Source organism: Centruroides sculpturatus, unplaced genomic scaffold, assembly GCF_000671375.1.
Source record: "Centruroides sculpturatus isolate CEXI.00-Female unplaced genomic scaffold, Cexi_2.0 scaffold434, whole genome shotgun sequence".
In the NCBI taxonomy this organism is placed as follows: Eukaryota; Metazoa; Arthropoda; class Arachnida; order Scorpiones; family Buthidae; genus Centruroides; species Centruroides sculpturatus.
In genome coordinates, this window is record NW_019384694.1 from 403,898 (window position 1) to 427,052 (window position 23,155).

The 23,155-nt window shown below is 28.9% G+C and overlaps 1 protein-coding gene across 1 annotated transcript; it reads left to right on the plus strand.

Moving 5' to 3' along the window:
- Positions 1-3,525: 3,525 nt before the first annotated feature.
- LOC111627391 (glutaminyl-peptide cyclotransferase-like) lies at positions 3,526-22,550 on the plus strand. Its single transcript, XM_023370956.1, has 6 exons — positions 3,526-3,533; positions 5,495-5,576; positions 7,569-7,757; positions 13,721-13,820; positions 14,811-14,933; positions 22,284-22,550. The coding sequence occupies exons 1-6, from the start codon at positions 3,526-3,528 to the stop codon at positions 22,457-22,459; spliced, it is 678 nt and encodes a 225-aa protein (XP_023226724.1). The 3' UTR covers positions 22,460-22,550.
- Positions 22,551-23,155: the final 605 nt, after the last annotated feature.

Sequence of the window (23,155 nt, forward strand, 5' to 3'; positions counted from 1 at the left end):
AAACTAAAACTGTGCGATAAAAGTTTAAAACTGATATAAATCTAAAATTAAAAAATTGTCATAGAGATCAATGTAAACTGACAGCAATCTGAGACTTGACTGACATGTAGAACACAACCAGCTTACTTCAGCTTACCTGCAATAGACTTTACATGGTGACCTTTGACTGTGAATATTTTAGCTCATAAATTGAGTTTTAGAGTTTCATCGCATCAACCTTGCTGAGTTATAGACATTTGCATGAAATCATGTTTAGTGGATTTGTGGTTGTTTCAAATTTCAGTCACAGACAAAACAGTTTCTGACTTATGCAAAGCTCCATTTACACTCAAAAATTTTTAGAGAAAAGTATAATTTATAGGAATTGAATAAAATATCAATATAAAATTTTAACAAACTTTTAATTTTTATAATTAACATATTATTACATAAAAATATTATACGATAAATATTTTAAAATAACACTGAAAATAAATTTGCTTATTTCAAATAAACTCAGTTCATATTCTATTTACTTAACAACAGAATTAGTAATTAATTAAATGGCTTTAGTACTACAATCCATCATAAAAAGTTATCTGCTTTATTCTTTCAATATTTTTGAAAGTTATGCTTATTTCTTAGAATATTACTACAAAGTAAATAATTTATTGTACAGAGGTTTGAATGACAAATATGTCCTTGAAAGTTTGTTTTCCAGTAATAATTTGTAGAAGAGATAGGATAGATAGTTTTATGAATGTACTAAATTGCATTTTACATTGTAACTCATTTTAACACAACATAAACTGTATTAAGATGCATTATGAACTATTATATTTTAGTAGACTGATTTTTCATATTAAATATTTAAATATTTTATCTATTACTTGTACAGTACTTAGTATTTACTATTATTGTTGCCAAAATTTACAAATTAATTCTGCATTATTTATTTTATTTTAATTGAGCAGTTTTTTCCAACTGTAATTAAATAAGATTTGTTCAAAGATCCTAGAAATTGAATGATACTTCTGGGAAAGCAATACATTTGGTAAGGATAGATCCAGGTTTCACTGTAGTTTGTTTTTTGCATTATACATTTATGTTTATAATTCACCCTATTTTGCTAACATAATATTACCAATAATCTGATTAAAGAAAATTATTTTTATTTTTTATATTTAGCATATTCTTTTAATGTTCTGATCATATTTTAACATTTTCATATTTCAGTTGATAAATAAAATTTATTATGATTTATTTTTCTATTACAAAAATTTATTTTATATTTTATTATGTCTTTTTCTTTTTTGAATCTTTCTGTTAGACAGTTTTTAATATATAGCCTAGTTCTTTTTATATTATGCTTTTAAAATAAACTACAGTTTATTTTAATATAAACTACAGTTTATTTTAACAGCATAATATAAAAGATATGCAACTTTAAATAGTCTTTAATAAAAGGTCATCTCCTTGTATGAAAATTGTTTTTGGACTGTCACTGAAACAACAGAAGGGAAAAACAAAAACAAAATGTTTTTTTATGTTTGTGACATTTTATGTTTTTATAAATTGTAAGTACAGTAGAACCTCGAAAACTCGGCTCTCGATAACCCGGCACTCCGGATAACTCGGGCACACCCTGGCAGGGCAAAAAAATCCTTAGTTAATTAATTTTCATTATAGACAGCTTTATAAAAGTATAAAAGCTCTCATAAAGTATTTTTCTGAGGTCTGTCTTATCAGGTAAATTACTGTACACAGTGTATTCATTAATTTTCATTTTCATGTAGTAAAGGCTCTATGCCTTCATAAAGGACGTACTTTTCCTTTGTTTAAGGGTATTTGGGCAGTTTATTCTCTGTTATATTCTCAAGTAAACAATACATACAAGTACAGTACAGTATTTTCTGAGGAAACACTCGTACTTATTTTTTTTAACCCCATTCCCGATAACCCGGCATTTTCACAAACTCGGCCACCCTTCGGTCCACATTAGGCCGAGTTTTCGAGGTTCTACTGTACCGTCAACTGGGTTTTTAAAAAATTTTTTACTTAAGATCATTTTTAGTAAAAAATTAGTATCAAAACTCATCACTTAGCACTATTGTACAGAATAGCACTATTGGTGTTACAAGTGACATTTTATTTGTACAAGACATACTCGGGGCCGGATTAACCCACTTTGGGGCCCTAGACATTTTATTCTTACCAAGTCCTTTCTCTCTCCCACAAGAAATAGAGCACACAAAAAATATAAAACAATAAATAAAACAAAACTAAATAATGTAAAAAACTAAAACAGATCTTAAATTTTATTAATAAAAAATATTTAATATACAACAATAAATTTTAGTTTTTCTAGAAAAGTTTGAACAGTTTGTTTATAAAGTTAAAAAAATTGAAATTTATTTTATTAAATATCTATCAAAAGTTGTTATACAATAACAATATTACCTTAAAATATTAATTGTTTAATTTAATCTTTTTGGTTAATATTTAAATAATATAATATTTTACCCATGAAAGGTAAATTGAATAATGAAAAAGATAATTTAAATAAAAGCCAAGATAGTTTTAAAAAAGTAAGTACCATGTATCTGCTCAGATAAGACAAGGTATAAATTTTCGTCAAAGTTTAGCATATATCTATCCTATAAGACAACCCCCAAAATTTCAATGGCCTATGAATTTAGTTTAGATCAGCGATCGTCATCATCTGGATAATAACACTGTATAGTGTATACAGAATTATGTCCTATTCGTAATTTTTTGAAAAAATTGTTTGAAAATTAAATATTTTCTTGCATCTGGCAGCACTGCCTTGCTATTGTTGCAAACATTCACACTGATTCGGGCATTCAGGTAATGACCTTGACTATTCACAAAAACGTCGTATGGGCTATTCTGTTTTGTGGTCATATCCTACTCTCTACTAGTAAATAATTATGGTTTTTCCGTTTTTTATAATGATTTTAATTTATATAAATTTCAATCTAATTTTTTTTTATCTGTCCTATAAGACGACCCCGGATTTTGGGGGTCTTTTTTTTTATGATTCAACTATCGTCTTGTCTGTGCAGATATATGGTATATAAATATGAATAAACTTTATTTAAAAATTGTGTTTTCTAGTCTTTAATTCAGCAAAATTATCAATTATATCATTATAATTAATATTATCCAAAGCATTTTGTTCGATGTATAAAACAGCTAAAGAATTTAATTTTGATTCACTCAGTGAGTTTCGTAAATAATTTTTTACGTGTTTTAATACTGAGAATGAATTACTTTCAATAAGAAGAAACATAAGAACACATTTTCTTGCAATTTTAGAATTTACAATAACCATATAAAAAGCAATATATTTTTGTTTATTTGGCTATTATATACAGTTGTCCAATAGAAAAGTAAACTATCTTATTTACAAATCTTTTCAAAATAGACAGTTTGACCAGGCCCTAGACATTTGTCTCATTTGTCTATGCGATGATCCAGCCCTGGTCATACTATACAGAGACCTTAGCAAGGTCTCTGTATAGTATGACCAGGTATGTATAGTATGACTGGTTAATGTGGTCCCTATTATGAAGGTGATGAACAGTGTGTTCAATGGCAAGCTGTAATTGATTCTTTGTAATGTTTCTCACATGCAGTCTGATACTATCTTTTAATTAAGGCTGCCAAATTATAATGTCATTGCTAAATCATACCTTTTTGCAAGGCTCTAGGAAAAATATATTTTTTAGGCCCATTAAAAGAGCAATGTGGGTAGAGGGTAGTTCTATTCAGATCTACAATAATAACATTTTTAATATCGAAACAGACAGTAAAACATGCAATAAAGTAGTAAAAATGTGTACAATGGTTTTAATTTAAAAATGGATGGGAATATTATATCTGGTTTCGGTATGTAGTACTATCTTGGAAGTACTGTGATATAAGACAGAAAGAATATTTTATAAACCGATACTGTCTAGAGAAATATTTCGTAGTTTAAATACAACTAAATTTCTTATGATGACATTTCAGGACATAAGGAATACATTTCCATAAAAAAAAGTAACAAAACTCACCACTATAGTACAGGGTTAGTGAGAAATAAGTTTTCCACTTCAGAGAATTCTTTGAATGCGTTCTACTGCTCAAAATGAGACAAAATTTGGATTACAGATAATTCAAATGATGTGCTTGACATTTCTTAAATAAAAAAAATAGTACAAAAATTCTTTAATGAGTGGTGCTGGAGCACACAGAAATATTGAATATGCATGCATACATAAATGTTGAATATGTAGGACTAAAACTACTCAATATGTCCTCATTCATTTTGAACAATGTGCCCTAATCGCAAAACCATACTAACGAGTAAGACGGCATTTCACAGATGCATGGGTAATCAGCCATTATTTTCCTACAACATGGCCTCCTCGCTCGCCAGATATCACCCCTTGTGACTTTTTGTTATGGGATTTCCTGAAGGACAATGAGTACCATAGAAGACCTGCATCTATTCTGATCTGAAGGACAGCATTCATCACCATGTTCTGGATATTCTGCAGATTCACTGCAATCAGCTGTGGAAAATATGGTTTTTGCAACTAGAGCACATTGTTCAAAACGAAGGAGAACATATTGAGCAGTTTTAGTGCTACATATTCAACATTTGTATGTGCATGCATATTTATTATTTCTGTGTGCTCCAGAGCACCTATTGACAGATTTTTGCATTATTTTTTTTATTTAAGAAATGTCAAGTGCATTATTTGAATTATCTGTAGTTGAAATTTTGTCTCATTTCAAGCAGTAGAATACACTCCAGAGCTCTCTGAAGTGGGAAATTTATTTCTCACTACTCTGTACTTTTGGCACTACAAGCAATAAAAAACTATTTCAACTTCTTGCAGAATCAGGATGTCTTACTGAAGGAGGATATCTACAAATCCCTAATGCAGCAGTACTTCATAGACACTGACTGTGAACCCGTCAATGATGCATACCTAAATAGGTTACAAGGGAGTTTGTGTGAAATAATTCACACAAACTCCCTTGGCCAAGGTGTGGAGATTGAACAGGGTGGTGGTTGCCTTGCCCGATATTCCTAGACTATTTGCATTTGCAAAGATGCATAAACTGATACCTTCCCTGAGACCTGTTCTAGATAAATCTAGGTTTCCTACTAGGTTGCTTGACAGTGCGGTACACAACTTTATATCTGAGCACTTAAAGGGGTATGATTGGAATGTCAAGAACTCCAATGAACTAATTGATATTTTACAACAAGTTAAGGAAGCAGACATAGCATGCATTACCATCTTGGATTTTGTCTCCCTATACCTCTTGATTAAAATATAATCATGCTTCTGTGCTCTCAGGGATCTGTTATTAAGCTGTGAAGGGGTGAGTACGCATTATAAACATGTGTTAGAGCTAATGCACCTCTTATGCTATACCTTATTCTTCTGCTTCAATAACGGTATTTATTTACAAAAAATGGGGCATACCCTTTCAGGGGACTTGTGCAAATTGGTGGTTCAACAATTGGAGCAAAAGGTCATACCTCTATTCCTACCAAACATTCTAGTTTACGAAAGGTATGTAGATGACATCTTCATTCTTTGGAAGGCTGAGACCAATGTAAATGATTTCATAGGTTCCATGAACAACAACCCATTTGGCCTTACAATCAAGCTAGATCAGAAGAGTGACACAAATGCGCATTTTCTAGATTTCAACATTTACCTGGACGCAGGCAGAGTGCAAACCAGCATACATTACATACCTTTCTATGTACCAATATTTATTCTGTCGAACTCTGCTGACCATTTTTCTTATGAGATCTCTGCATTCCATGTGCTAACTAGAAGGGCATACTCCCATCCCTAGTGTGCACCACACTAGGGATGGGAGGATATGGTGGCAGAATTGAAGCGCTTTGAAAACATAGCAGTAAGACATGGGTATGGTAGATGCATGATACATAACTTATTGCGCCATACTCATAACACAGAGGTAAAGCCCAACGACATCCATAATCACAGCATCAACCAATCACGTATGGTGGTACAATACAACCAGCACTAAGCTCCATCTATAAAGAGATTGCTAACCATAAAAGCGCAATAGCCCATATACTGTGCTAGATCTCTTATAGGCAATAAGAGATCTAGCACAGTATATGGGCTATTGCGCAATGACAAAGACAGGACCAAGGAAAGTCGGGCACTGTCTGTCTATATGGTTTCTCTCAGAGACCACAGATTCCAGTATTATCTAGTATACATTGGATCCACGAAGTGCTCACTAAGCAAAAGGATACAGGAACATGGGTATGATATCGCCAACCAAAGGTTGGTAACCAAAAATGTGGTATTCAGTATGGCCATTAAGCATAAATTCCACTACAGATCATATCATCACCTGAAAACTGGTCTGTTTCCACAATGTTCCACAATGTTCTATAATTGATAAATTTAATTTTTCAGTGCTATTGTATTGAGTTTCCTACTTTCTCTATATTGTAATTTGTCAAGAATCATTCTGTAAACTATATCTGGACAATGAACAGAATATTGACAGTCATTGAAAGTCCAATGCAATGTTGTTGACACTACCTTAAACAAACTCTTTTGTGTGTAGAGGTCAATGGAACACAACATATTGGGCATCTGACAAAAAGATTGCTTTTTGAAGCTTCCTTTAAACAATTTGTTGTGAAACTCAACACCAGGAATAGTAGTCTACAGATGACGTTGTTTCCAGCAAATTTTACTATTTCATGAATTGTTTTGAAGTTCAGAACTGTCAAGCTTTTTTGCCACCAATCATATTCCTGTTAGTTGTTGTGTAGTTCTTGTTGTTTTCAAGATGGCTACAGAAACTTTCTCACTCAATAGAGTAGATGTTGTAATTTATGGTTTTTTAATATTCCATTCACTCAGAATTGTTTTCTTTTTGATGTATCTTTATTTTTCTCAATAAATAAACAGACATGGTTAACAACAGAATATTGGAAGCAGCCATTTTGTTTTTCGAGATCACATTTTCTCTTGCTTGCAAATGATTGGCTGCTTAAAATTCAGTTTCTTTTTGCTTTTGGTTGTGTGGATCAATTTCACTAAGCAAATAAAAATTGCTTTTTGTTTTTTTTTTATTTGCTCTTGCTATTCTCTCAGTGTGAACTAACCTTCAGTATCACACAGTTAAAACTGTAACAAACTGTCCATGATGGTTAAACTGCAGCAGAAGCAATCCCATGTTATTATTGTATCTATGAAGCCTGCATATTTTGCGTGAACTTGTTCTTTTAATGGAACATTTGAATACATTCTGAATAATTTTATTGTCTGGAAACATTTACATAAATTTTACATTATTTATTTTCTTTACAGTATTTTTGAATCTGATAAATATGAAAATTAATTTTATTTTGTAAAACTAATAGGAATGAATTTGTAGATAGATTTAAATTATAATTAATAAATTTAATTTTTCAGTTGTCTTTTTTAAGTATCTTTTAATATATTTATTTTTCAAATTAAGATCAAAAACCTTTTATTTATTAAATATGTTAATATTTATTACAGAAAGATATACTTACACTTCAAATGATATTTTTTGATGGTGAAGAAGCCTTCCAGCGCTGGAGTAAAGATGATTCTCTTTATGGATCAAAACATTTAGCCAAATTATGGAATACTAAAAAGTTTCCAGAAGGAAGGCAAAAAGATTTTTGTAAAAACCATGGTGACTTTGTCAGTTTTTTGGATCGAATGGTAAGTTAATTGCATTTTAAAAATATGATTTATCATAAGAGTATCATAAGTAGTCTAATTTGTATAATTATTAATACAGTGTAAAATTGATATTTTGAAATGCTAAAAAGTTATCTTATTTTCAAAAGTTTATAATTACAGTTTGTTTGAATATTAAGATATTAATATTTCAAATCATTTAACAATTTTAAAATTTTAAAACAAAGTCTACAGAAATGATTTCTTTATAATTCTAGAAAATATNAAGTAAAAATCCTTTACAAAAATACGCTTACAACATATAGAATTCAGATACAATTCCAATTTATTTACTAAACTTCAAACTATTTTTTTGAATATAGTACAAAAGAGGTTAAAGAGGTTTTTTTTTTTCTTATTAAGGGATCAAAATTAGCTGCGATTCTTTAGAAATGTCTTCGATTAAAATAGGTTGCTCCCAATTTTGTACCAATTGCACCAAATTTGTCACTCAACCCCCCATTAAAAGAGAGAAGTTTGTTCAGTTCGGAGGTGAAGATAGACAGTTAGAGGACAGATGTGAAGACGTCCTGTACACGGGACGCCCTAAGAGTCGATAGGCTTAGCATGGTGTGTCAGCTGTCAATGCTGGCGATTGTACGAGTTTTCGCAGCATCTGACAAATTAGCCGCCATCTTCCCATCATTCCTTGTCAAGTAGAGAACACGTGGGAGAAACCCCAGACACTCTACATGGGGGTTAGGAGTGCGGGTTGTGTCCCCACCGTCAAACTTTCTCCACCTCTCCCATTATCTACTATGTCACACAATAGGACTTTTGTCAATAGTTTGTATGCCCTGTTAATTATCTCATCGCCCTCCTGCTACAGTTGTGCCACCTACCAATAATTTTTTTTTTTTTTTTTAACACAATTCGATGAGAAATTTAAAAATGTAAAATTTAATATTAGTTATCGTTAAAGCTTCTTCTAATTCATCGGCTACGAATGGATCGAATTTTAAACTTCTTTTTCTAACTAAAACACTGCTTCGTATTCGTTTATTTAATTCATATTTATAAATTAAATTTTCTTATGTTTACGTTTAAAATAATTTATTTAAATATAATTAATTACATTTTGTTTATTTCCTAACAATTTATCTGTCACGCATCAGCATCAATCATTGTCATTCGAGAAGAAATTTATTAATCACTAAATAAACAACATTGTTTTATACTGTAAAAATTTAAATATTACAATATTTTATAGTGTAAAAAATTAACCAAAAAAATCAATTTTATTTTAATATTTTTTAAAAAAAGGCATTCTACTTTTTAGAAGAATGGCTGAAGATCGAAATTCGATCCTTAGGTGAAAAGTCCTTGGTCTCTTTACCTATATATTAAAGTATGCCCCAAGCTATGAGGGATCGATTTTAACCACGATAACTATTCTTCTTTTTTTTTTTTTGATCATTTTTAACAAAGATCGATCGATTGAATTAGGTAGGAGTTTAGTTCGATGCCGGAAATGTTACTTAAAAAAGATTGACATAAAGTATAGTAAATATAGTAATAGTTTGGAAACTAATCGCGTGGGAAAATTCGAGCCTCTTGTGAATTTCTAGCAGATGTCCAGTAAATGACCTACAAAGTGAAAAGTGTCATAGAAACACCTTACAATACCTTTGCATACAAGGATATCCTGCCTTTACAATATGTCCATTACATTCAAAACTATAATGATATAAACCATTGAAAATAAAGATAATCATATTTTAGTATTCTAAAGAAATTTTTCTTAGATATATTGTTAAGATAGCTAAACATTGAATTTTCTTGAAGATTGATTGATTGATTTGCCAATGCAATTGACTAGCATATTATAGCAGTCAAAAGTTATCAGGTAGCCTGGCTTGCAATAGTGTTGGTTGCTATGGATAGGAAAATTCAATAATGAGTTGCTTAACTTTCCTGGCAACATTTTGTGGTGTCATATGTTATGATATTTTATTGTTAAAAACTTGTTATATTTTTAACTATTATAAAATGGCAAAAGGCTTAATTTTGAGAGTAGGGATGTGCTTTATAAAAAATTGTAAATTCTAAAAACAAGTAAAATTGTCAAGTTGACCCTACTCCAGTTGACCAGGGATACTCACAACTCTCCTTATCTCCTTACCCTCTTGATCTTTAATCACCAAAATTTAATAGCATCAATTCCCCCAATAAGCAAACCTCCCTGCAAAATTTCATAAATTTTCAACAAAAAGCACAGGAGTTTTAAGCTTCAAACAGAGTGAACAAAATCATGTCCCATGCACATGCACATACACAAAAACATCCATACATATAGAAATTATCTTAAAATTTTTTTTGCATTTCTCAATGTTTTAAGGTTCTAAGTCCAAAAATGTAAAAATCTTGAGGGATCATTTTTTGACTGATTGCCATACTTTTTCTCAGTTATGTATAATAGCTGGGAGATTGAAAAAAGGAAACAGTGTTTTGACTTACATTATTCATGATAAATTATACATCTGATGAGTTAGGAACATCTGGTCAATAATTTACTTGAAGGCAAGTTTGGTAATACAAATCAGAAATACTGTATTTTTACTCCTGAATAGAATTACCTCTCAGTTCTTGTTATATGACTGAAGATACTTATGTGATTTTTTTTGAAATTGGATAAAGCTTATTAGAAACATCCTTTTATTTTTGTTTGTTTTTGTATAAGCATTTCTTTTCATATAGCAATATAAATATGACTATAAAACCTTAAATATTTCTTCATACAAAACTCACTGGCTAAGGATTACTTTCAAAAATATTACTAATATTATATTTTGTCAACAATTGGAAAGTATTGTAAATTAAAAAATTTTCTATACTGCTCTTTCTGGATAATTGCATTTTTTATATTTTACAATGATAATTATCATTAACATACCTCAACATTTAAATGAACACAGTAATTCTATATTGTCAGTATATATTGTTATGTAGTAAAACCTATTCAAAACTCTAGGCTGAAAGAAGAAAAAGAGGAGGGGATGAGAAAGAGGGAAAAGATTCCAGTAGGGTACTGAGCTGAAAGGGTCATGAAAAACCTTGCCACTGATAATAATCAATCCCATGTCATTAATTTGACAGAAGGAAATTTAAATTGATATTCTTTAATCAAATGAGTTTCAGTTATATCTGATGATAAGCTTGAAAAGCATTTTATATATTAAAATACAAAAAGGACCACTATAAAAGATTAGCAGTTTGTTTTTCTTAAAGTTAAAAAAACTTGTTTACAAGGGATGATAACATTCAGCATTTACAAAGAAGTATAGAACCCTTAAAATTAAAAACGTTAATTTAAATTAATATACAATATTTGAATAAAAATTTACTTAGGAATGCATAGAAATAAATACATAATAGTTGAAAATACAAAAAGAAATGGTTTCACTACAAGGCTAGTAAGACAGTATAGTGGAAGATGATACAATTATTTGATAGTATCTACAAGTGTAAGGAAGATTAAAAAACAAAAAATAAAAGTCACTGGCTTTCTGTAACATATTAAAACAAAAAGTAACAGCTCTACTATAATAATAAAATGGAACATTTATAGAGTTGAACAGTAAGAGCCAAAAACTGTAAGGTAGCCAAACAATATGTCAATCATAATGGAATTGTGGTTTTAGAACTTGAGTGATGTTAAATATTCTTAAAAACATTAAATATGTTCTTTATTATATTGAATACTGCTACACCTAATTCTGATTTTCAATATGATTCATCTGATGTCCCTTTTATGTGTTTTGTTTGTTCACTCAGACAAATTTATTTATAAATATTATCTTTTGGCATACTTATAACCATTTTTCCCTTATTACAGGGTAAGTATATTTTGTCTTCAGTCTTCAAATCAATACTTTTCACACTTTTCCAGCAAGAGGTTTATTTAAGACTAGCAGACCCCGCCACGCGTTGTTGTGGCTCAAAGTGTATAAATGTATAACACTTCCCCCGTGTGGAGGGAAATTTTTCGAAAAATTTCTTTTTAATGTACATTCTCTTGGCGTGCCCTATTAAAATGCAATCAAAAACGCAAAAACCCGCATCTAAAACAGTATAATAGAAATCAAGTTCTTCAAGGTAAGCCTTAATCCTGTCCCTCTCCCCCACGGGGGGAATATTGAAAAATTCCTTTTTAGTGTATATTCTGTTGACATACCGTATTAAAACGGAATCAAAAACACAAAAAACCGCATCTAAAATAGTAGAAATAGAAGCAGAGTTCTTTATGGTAAGCCTTAATCCTGTTCATCTCCCCCCAGTGGGGGGAATTTTGACACATATATTATATAAAAACACGTGCGTATTCGAATGCAGCGTTGTGTGAAAATTTCAAAGGAATTGGTAGGAACAAACGAACATTACATTTTTATTTATATAGATAGATAGATGATGATCTACTTTAGTCCATCCTCACAGAAAAGCAAACTTAGGGCGTCATACTCGTAGCGCCATCTGTTGGACATATAAGCCAACCCTAGACAAAAATCCATTGTAGTTTTATTTAATTAATAAAAAATCTGCAGGTTTGATTAGTGGTAAACATTCCGGGGGTCATAAAGATGCTACAGTTAAAATTTGGTAACGATTGGTTCAGTAGTTTTCACGGTTAGTGGTCACAAACGAAAAATACATTGTCTCTTTATATAATAGTATAGATATAGATATGAACAAGCAAATGTTTTCAGTTTATTTCATAAACCTGTTTTAGGCGATGCTAAAAAGTAGATATATTAAACTATATAGACTCTGATTCCTTTTCTAGTGCATAGAAATCTTTGATAACTCATAAGAAACAAAGGGCAACTTTACACACAGAGAAAATTCAAATTATTAAGACTGTGCTTAAATATGTTCAATAATCATTTTTTCGAAATCTTTAAGTTATACTTTGTATTTTAAAATTAAACATTCTTAAGGTATGAATATTTTAAAATTTAAACAGTAATGTCGTAGAACATGTGTAAACATTCCTGTGTGGAATTTAAAATGCATTTTCAAATGATAAACCTAAAGCAGGTTAAAGTCAAATGATTGCCAGATTAAATCATACTACATTACCATTACTATTAGTTATTAAATATAGAATAATTTGTCACTAGAGGTAGACATTAAGCACTTCCATTAGTGGTGATTTAGCCCAATTTAATCTGGCAATCCATTTGGCTTTAATATAACTCTTGGGCTTTGAGATGTTATATATATACTAAAGCAGGTTTATGAAATAATCCAAAAAAATTTGTTTGTTTATATGTTAAAATAAACCTCTCACTGGAAAAGTGTGAAAGGTATTGATTTGAAGTTATTTGTTCTAGCTTTGTTGTATTTATCTTCAGTATCATATAGATGTGAAAATAAAAATTTATTGCTTTCACACTTGTACTGTTTGCTTATAAAATGAAGTTTTCTTTGAATAAATATTTTTCATGCTTGAAAAAATTATCTTTGATTAATATGTATGTTTATTAAACTTAAAAATATTACAATTTGTCAAAAAATGCCATTTATGTTTATAAACAGACTTACTGTTGGACTGTATGCTTATGATCTAGCCTGTCTATACAGGAATATTCCTATCAGGCCATTTGATAAACATTATATTTATTAATTTCTTCTTCTCTGTTGTTTTTATTGTATTAAATGTGTCCATATATTCATTTTAATATTATTTAAGAAATAATAGTTACTGTTATATTGAAAAATTGTTTTATTTATAATTAGTTATTGATCTGTTATCAGTGATTTTTTAAAATGATAATTACAATTAAAATCTAAAATATGCTTTTCTGGATTTTTATTTTCTTTCACAGAATCAATTTTCCTCAAATTTAATATACTGTATATCATAAAATACATTATATATTAACTGTATCACATTTAACATTAAACAGAACTGAAATAATAATTTGTTGTCTTTTTTTTTTTTACAGGATGTTCTTGTTTTACTTGATTTGATTGGTTCATCAAATCCTTCATTTCATAGTTATTTTCCAGATACACATTCACTTTATATGGAACTAGTTAATGCAGGTAAGTTGTTATTAGAATATATTTAAATTACACTTAAATATTCAAGAATATTCTTTGACATCAAATACTGAATCAAAAGTGAACATATTAATATAATTAATAATCCTGACACAATTACAAAATTACAAACAATTAAAGTTACAAATTTAAATGAAAAGCATGATATTAAATAAATATTATTTCTAACACTTGAACCAAATGCAGTAGAGCATCAATTATCCAAATCAATTGGGGACTGGGGTTGTTCAGAAAATCGATTTTTCAGATAACCAGTTATGTACAAAAAAATATATTAAACTATCCATGTTGAAATTCATTCAAATCCTGGTACATTCTTAAGTACCCTCTCATGATCGCACCAGTGCTGCCAGCTAAAACACCACACCAACAAAAATAATATTGGAGTAGCTCAAGACATAGCCAAAGATTGCAGTGCCACAGCACTAGCGGAAATTTAAATTTGCTGACTGGAAAGCGAAATGACAATTAAAGGTTAATTGACATTTCAGTTGATTGATATTTGGCTAATCGATACTCTACTGTAATATAATAATAAAATTACTTTCATAAACAAAAAAAAACAATGATTTCTGATGACCAATGTAATTTTTATAACAAAATAATAATTTTTTTAAGATAAATTTGAAATAAAATACTTTGTACTTAAAATTCTTATTTAAAATAAAAATTATTTAGTTATTTTGTTTATTAAAGAAAACTTGTGAAGTATTTTTATTTTAAGCAATTTAAACTTTATTAAGAACATTACAGACTGAATACTGGGTAAAACTGTTTTGGACCAAGTAAACACTTATTTAATTAAAACTAATAAATTAAAGACTGTTTTACTTTCATAATAATAATAAATTAGAATTAGAATAATAAATTAAATTACTTGTAAATTGAAGGATATACAAAAAAATTTTACTATAAATTTACTTTTTGAAATATTTTTAAAATATAAATTAACAAAAAATTTTTCCTTAATAGAACAAAAGTTGAACTCTTTAAAACATATAGAAAGTCATCCTCCTGAAGTAAAAACAAATTACTTCAGTAAATATTCTACTTTGTCTTTTATTGAAGATGATCACATTCCATTTATGAAAAAAAGTAAGTAATTAATTAAATTTTTATTAAAATCAGTATATAAACATTAATTATTATTTTTATATACAGCATGTATAGTAGTTATATTTAAGTAAATTCTAAACAAAATCATTCAGAGATGAGATTATAATAGAATTAAGATTCACATAAATTTATTTTAATACTAACAATTACATAACTTGAAAATACTATGTAATGGCTAAAGCCCATGAATCAGATAAAGCTAGGATTTACTGTCTAATGCTAACTTTATCTAACTCTTTTGGTAAAAGCAAGTACTGGTAACAATCTGTTTGGAACTTTATCTGTTTTAAACAAGCTTCATCTGCTTATGAATTGAATAAACTAAGTTAAAAACTGATAATGCAGACTTTGTCCAAAAATAGATAAATGAAGCAAAAGTAAAACTTAAATTTCAGGCTTTATTCATCCCATTTTAGATAAACAACCAAACTACAGATTCTTATTGGACTACATTAAGGCTAATTAATTAATAAGATATTAAAAATTTGCTGGAAGTAGGTGGTTAAGATGCTAGTTAGTAAAGCTTATTGGTTGTTTGTAAACATCATCCCATTTTGGATAAAGTGAAGAGAAAATTTAGCATTTTATTTTAGTTAAATATTTTGCATTCTTTCCAATGCAAGTTGGATGAATAAAAGAAGGAATTTTATTTTTAAAATCAATTATAATTTATTACTTCTCTATCATATAAAAACAATTAAATGAATGAAAATAAGTTTTGCCAGTTATTTCACTAAAACATTGTCAAGCTTAACTTAAAAATCATAGCTTGAAGTAACAATAAGAAGTACTTTGATTTACAAACTATCATTATGTACAGTACATAGATCTTAAGTAACATCTAGAGGAGTTGACCGTAGTAATAAATACAATTTAAAAAGCAAAAAATATTCTCTGATAAAACTTTTAGTATTTTTGCATTTTTATGGAACTTAGCCTTAAATAAAAGGTAGTGTCACAATATTTTTTTAAAAATTTTTTTTATGCCTAGGATAAACTTAAAAACACTTGTAAACTCCAGGACTACACTGTATTAATGAAAATGAAGATATACAAAACTATGACAAGATGTCTTAAGTCTTTTTGAACAAAAGATTATTTTTAAAAATTATTTTTAAAAGATTATTTTTAAAAATAATCTTTTGTTCAAAAAGACTTAAGACGTCTTGTCATAGTTTTGTATATCTTCATTTTCATTAATACAGTGTAGTCCTGGAGTTTACAAGTGTTTTTAAGTTTATCGTAGGCATGAAAAAAATCATTAAATTGAAAAAATTGTCACCATATTACCAGGCTTTAAAATTGCCAAAACTAGCAACATTGCCCTGTTTCCACTATCCATGTAATAACTAAAAAAACTAAATGCTCAGTTTATAAAAAAGCAACATCTATATTTAGCTCTATCCATAATTATCTGAATAAAGCCTGAATTTTAAGCTTTGTTCTCCATCCATCTATTTTTGGATAATTTCAGTTTATCCTAGGCATGCTTGTGACTTACATAAAACACACTTTGTACAGATAAAGTTCAAAATTAATAGATCATTACTTGTTTTAACTAAAAGCCTTGGATAAAGTTAGCATTAGTTGGTTAATCCTAGGTTTATCTTATTTCATAGAGCTTATTTCATATTTTAAAACTTTTAGTATTTAAGTGTTAGGGGCATAAGTAGTAGTGGTTTGACACACACTAATCACAAAAATTAATTTTTAAAATAAAAATTACAAATAAATTGTCCTGTTTATAAATACTTACCTTTTACAATACTTGAATTAATTACATAAGAAATGTGATTGGTTGGTTTTTGATATAAATTAAATTTTAAGATATGTTAGAATTTATTTTAACACAGTTTTATTATTACCTACAACAGAGACAGAAATTATTCTGTTTCTTTTCGTTCGTACGAGTCGTTGGATAGCTGTGTTGCTGCAGTGAAGAATTTTTCCTTCGATATTCCCGATAATTTTTCTATTGTTTTGCGATATTTTAAAGTTAACAGAGAAATATGGAAAGGAGATGGAAAGCTTGGTTTTGTAATTGCTTTAGATAAACTGAAGGAAAAAGTGGAAACACTTAAATGAACTGTATTAAATAAACAAACTGTATTCATGTAATGTAAAAATTAAAAAAATTCCAAAAAATAATTTCAAATTGTAGACAAATTTTTATACTCAGAAATAATTCCGTTATTTAATTCCATTGTAATTTACTCAAAAATGAATTTTTGTGATTAGTGTGTGTCAAACCACTACTACTCACATTTTATCAGACAAAACAATACTAAGGTTTACAAAATGTTAGCATTTATTACTATGCATTTTGTATAAATGTAATGTTATAAATGCTAATGTTTTATAAACCTTAGTGTTGTTTTGTCTCTGATAAAATGTGGTTATAGATGAAAAACAATGGTTAGCTATATTACTGTTTGCAATGATGACTTATGTTTTGTGAAGAATGTTAAATCAAGTTGCTTTGGTAACTTTTATTTAATTTTTTCTTCAATAAAGTAGTCATTTCCATCCAGTTTTTGTGTTGATAAACATTTGTTGCTAACTTAACTGTTTCTTGTTCCTTATTTGATAAAATCCAGGCAAACAATATTATATAACTCAAAAGTTATTAATGTTTTCTTTTTTGTTGCATTTAAAATTAAGAGGAAATACAAACCTATGAAATTACGAAAATTCTTAATTTTCAGATCATTCTCTGTCTAAACTATTATCATCATTCAGTATTAACAGTAATCAATGCTTGCGATAAACCTCCATAACTCCATCTTGTTTCCAGTCTTCTTAACTTGACCGTCACAATATTATTTATCACTCATTCCAATAAATTTTCTTTATCTTTTCAAATTTGTTAATTAGCAATTTAGAATATCCAATTGCTGAACTAACTAGTTACGTAGAGAAAATTTTAAAAGCATGCAAATTTTTCTAGTTGCAATGCCTTGTTTCTGTATCTTTCTTTTTCTGTTTTATTTTATTACATGTTTGAATCCATTGTAATTACAGTGGGTGATCAGTTAATGAACAATTTGTTCCAAGACTGTGTTTGCTATCTGAATTATTCATTAACTGATTATCAACTTACCAAAAATTTTTATGGGAATTTGATTAATCCATTCTGNAGGCCCGAATTTGAACGTGAAAACTTACATTCAACCCTATACTAGTGTGGATATATATAAGCATATTACATATATATATGTATAATTATATATATCGCATGTAAATCTACTTTATACACTTATTTAATACCTTTTTCCTCTGTTTATTTAAAAGTAATGGTCCTCTAGGCCCCCCGCTACTACCTTAAATTGAATCCCAACTTCTCACAAGCTTGTAAATTGTCGTTTGCATCTGTATATATACTTTTTTGCAGTATAATATCTAAATAACAGAAGAATATAATACTTAAAGATGTCATTTATACAATTATACTATAACATTAACACCAGGTATTAAGTAGGATGCTGTAAACAAGCGGCTGTTTACTGTTCTTTATATATAGACCCATTGACCTCAATAAAAAGGAGTTCAGAGCATTATAATTATTAATAAATATTTAAATCTAGGATCCAAATTCTACTATTAAAGGACACAAGAGGCATAGTTAATAAGTCTCAGGTTCAGTTAATTAACAATAAAACCTTGACTCGTGAATAAAAGTGTATCTTTTCATCTGTTAAAGCTTATAGATGTTGTTGCCTTTCCTGTCCAGGTATATGCTACGAATAGATAATTATATCTTATTTAGCATAACTATCAGAAGCATTATTTTCTTGAATATTCAATTAGAATACATTAATATCGATTTATAATGACAACTGTTAATACCGAATCAATACTTTTCCTATGGTCGTAAGTTTAGAAATATTCGAGTGATTTTAATGATTACAAAATAGTATTGTGGAGCTAAATATAATCTATAATAATTCAATTTATTACAGAAAAGAGCAAGATGAACTCACAAGATTCTGGTTCTTTAATAGGCCTACTCCACTAAATACAAATTTTCCATAGTGATGCCCTTTGACCTTTCATATACAACTAAAAGTAATAGTTTTAATAGTACAAAACTGAATTATAAATTTGTTTAAACGCTTTTTATCTATTATAAATCCGTCGTCTTCCCATACCGAATGTAAGAGAATTATAAACAAGTTATGCAGTTACATAATTCATAATTTAAAATAAATAACATGTTAAATCGCAAGTTAATGAGCTTGCTTGTTTCGCAATTAACCGCAAATAATTACCACATCGTGCCTGTAATCTCTTATTGTTATCTCTAAATTAGAATTTTTATATATCGGCTCTAACAGTTCAACTATTATATTTATCTTATTAAAAATAAGTTTCTGAATAGACATGTTATTGATACAATTGGATTGCTTGAATACTCAAGAGAATTAATTTGGATATTCTATTATTAAGCTATTTTTTTCTTAAATCAAACTATTAAATCGTAATTAAAAGTTGCTTACTATTGTTTAGATAAATAGAATGATGTTAGATTAAAAGTAGGGCACATAAACACGCACCGATATAGATAAATACATTCATTGTTACGATCAATTCTTCGAGTTAGGAGCCAGTCGTTGTAAAAATTCTTAGTTATAATTTAAAATTAGGGGAGACTGGAGCTGGTTATTACAAACACTTTTAAAAAACAGCAATGTCCCTTTTCTGCCTTAGCTCCCTTATCGTGGGATCTTTCTTCTAACCGAATTGGCTGCTTCGAGTTAGTTGCATGTGTTAGCGAGATAGGTCCTATTTTCTGTACTTAATCTCTACTTTTAGGCACAAAGAAATCTGTTTCTGAAAGTCTGTAACAAAGATATAATTATCAAAATGACAGTGTGAAGTGTTTATAATCTAGGAAACAGATCTTGTGAATTGATTTGCTCGATGCTTTGTTAGTTTAACAGTGACAGCATCGAATGGCCGAACGCATAGATTGGGGATGTTTGATACAGCATGGTTAGGAGCATGTTGTTACACTGTAACAACTTGTCCTCTCCAATGTTCATAAGCAGAGAGTATTAAAACAATTATTTTAAAAATGACAAATATAACTTACATAAACACTATGAACATGTTTTGATTAAAAAGATAAACTATTTTGTTTATTGTTAAATTTTTGGGGGAAAATAAAAAGCAAATGTTTGTTCATATAGGATACCTTGATTATGTAAACTGATCTGAATTTTCCAGATTAAAAGTAACGAACCTGCACAATTACAAACGAAAAATTGATAGGATGGATAAGAAATCTGATGATGAATGATAAGAAGTTGCGGAGACAGAAAGTTCTGGTTTCTGTCTTAGGCGTTTCGAACCGTAATCAAACGCCAAATAACGAGAAAAAATTGGTGTAATCAGGACCGTCGGAGATGCTGGAAAAATCTTAGGGGACCGTAGTGATTCGTATCTGTATAAATTAATGTTGTTTTTACTAACAATAAATAAATAAAATCTTTAAAATTACGTTTCATTAATAGAGAAACAGCCTACGTATTTCATTTATTCAAAACAACAATGGCAAAAGGGGCCCGCTAAAGGGTAAAAAGGAACCGGTCTGCTCCTAGCCCCATACAAGTTCTCGAAGGCCCTGGATGTAGCGCATGATCACACGAAGTGTGTAATGAAGAAAATACGATTTACATATTCCAAAACTATAACTGATGATGATAAGTTATGCCTATATATAAATAGATGATTGTAGCAAATCACCCAAGGCATACAATAACATCGTCGATCTGGGAAGGGTTGTTACGTTCTGCAACAATTTGTTTACTGAAATATAAATGGCATCACCCCCAAAAATTCCATAAACAAAATTGTAACAACAGCTGGTCAAGCTCATTTATTTTACTTTTTAAAATGTCTCTTATTAATCTATTAAACACTATAATCCGGTAATGTAGTTAAGGCTCAATAAAAATATCAACTTTAAGATTGTTCTGAAACTCAAGTTATTAATCATTTCAAATTTAAATAATATAAAATAAATATATTAAAAAGTTTATAAAATAAAATAAACGTTATGTAATAAAATACGTTNCATTAAAGAATCTGTCCAATATCAATTGCTTTTCTCTCTTCAGAATTTTTTGGAATTAATTAATAGCATTGTTGTTGTAGAGATCCCTAAGCCTATTAACCTCAACCTGGTTTGGATGCCATTCTAAGACCATTGTTCCGACATCCTCCCACTTCTTCAAAAGATCTTTAATAGCAGATGTCAGCATTGGTCCTCTTTTTCAGAAGAAAATATATCTCACCAAGTGTCTTAGTGTTCTTCATTCAAGAGTTCTTGGCGTTCTTCTGTCGTCAGATCAGTTTCAGGTTCCATTATGAGCTCTTCAATGTTTATTTCTCAGATGTAATTTTTGTTACTCCTTTAGCTGCTTGAGTCTTCTTGATTATACTGTATTTTTCTGAGATAAGATTGAACTGCAGCCTACTGTAGACCTGTTCGAGCCATACTGCCCAGCAGCATCAGACATCTGCCCACCCTCTACCTTTGCTATTATAGTCTCACCTTTTGAAAATAAAAACTGACACAAAACTTAATGAGTGCCCGCCTAATAGACTCATGAATGCTTTAAAAAATTCTTTCTGTCAGAAAAATAAAAGGCTGGAATTACAAGGGAGAGTTTCAAAGTTTGGAGAATACTATCCGATCAGTATATACAGGGTTGAGCATTGATGTCGACATTTCCTGTGCTCTGAAAAGTTTCAAATTGTTGCCCAAAGACAAGGGAACACCAATCAGTATTCATTATTTTACATCGCTTCTTCTTGTGTTTGTTCTGTGAGATGTTTGTTGTCCGAACATAAAAATCTTTCGCAAAAGTGTTCGTTATACAATTTGTTCATAGTCCAAATTGTTCATTAACCAATCATCCACTGTAATTACAAAATTGATTTTAAAAAATTGTAATTACTAACTACTGATTATTTAATTGAAATCAGAATGTTGTCAGAGAACATGCTATCAGATTACCAATTTGTCCTTTAAGTAAATATCTATAGTTAATACTAGAAAAAAGACAGCAGGATAATGGTGTAGCCAATATTTATTCCTTATCATTGTCATGTGCATGCAGTCTAGAGCTATAACATTGATAGCTCAAATTAATATAACCATTTATATGATACCAATTGTAGAAGGAAACAAAGCACTTTTTTCTAAATTTCAATAATTATTTTTATAAAATAATTTTAATAACAATTATAAGCATTGATTATCTAAATCAGTAATTTCTTTCTTAGTATTTATGTTTCATTAATATGATCTCTTTTTCATTTTAGATGTGCCTATAATTCATATCATTCCGTCCCCATTTCCTTCCGTGTGGCACCGAGAAAGCGATAACCGTGAAAACCTTCATCACCCAACTATCAATAATTTAAATAAAATAATTACTGTTTTTGTTGCGGAATATCTTCATTTAAATCCAGAAACAGAAAAAATTTCAGAAATATGAAAAACTTTTTAAACAGTTATTTTTGTACGTTTTTACATTACACAAACCATATTACTTATAATGCAATTGTAGATTATTATTATATAAATTGTATACTTGTGTGTAAATATATATTTGTATTATTGTTTCTAACTTTTTTCTGTACATAACTTTTTATAAGATTATTTAATTGTAATAATTATTATTAATCAAAACATAAAAAGTAAAATTTTATTATATCTAAGAATTTATACATATATTTTTAAAAGAAATAATATATGATTCCATTTTTTCTTATAAATTATTGTTGGAAATACAGAATTTACTACTGAATAATTATGAATTCAAAACGTAATTTTACAAGTGCAAAACAAATGTTTTATCGAGTTAAACTTTAATAAACGTTCTTTAAAAATATAGTTTACTGTCTGTCAATCCATACTTTAAGTCCTAGATTAGATTTTGCAAGTAATTTTGATTAATTGATACTTATCAATATAACATTATAAAAACTAATTTGATTAATAATTGCAATCAGTTAACTTTGATTTTAAGATTGAAAATAATCACACTATGAAAGAGTCATTAATTGAGTCACATTAATTAATTAGCTTATTAAACTGTTTTGTTGTATTTATCATATTAAATTTTTAATCTCAGAATTCTTTTTTCTGTTAGCTAAATTATGTTTCAAAAGTTCCATAAGTTTTCACAATC

Bases quoted from the DNA above. Each gene is read 5' to 3' on its own strand.
- LOC111627391 (XM_023370956.1), top strand. The intron at 7,758-13,720 runs GTAAGTTAATTG...TTTTTTTTACAG, and splicing joins TCAGTTTTTTGGATCGAATG to GATGTTCTTGTTTTACTTGA. The intron at 13,821-14,810 runs GTAAGTTGTTAT...TTTCCTTAATAG, and splicing joins TATGGAACTAGTTAATGCAG to AACAAAAGTTGAACTCTTTA.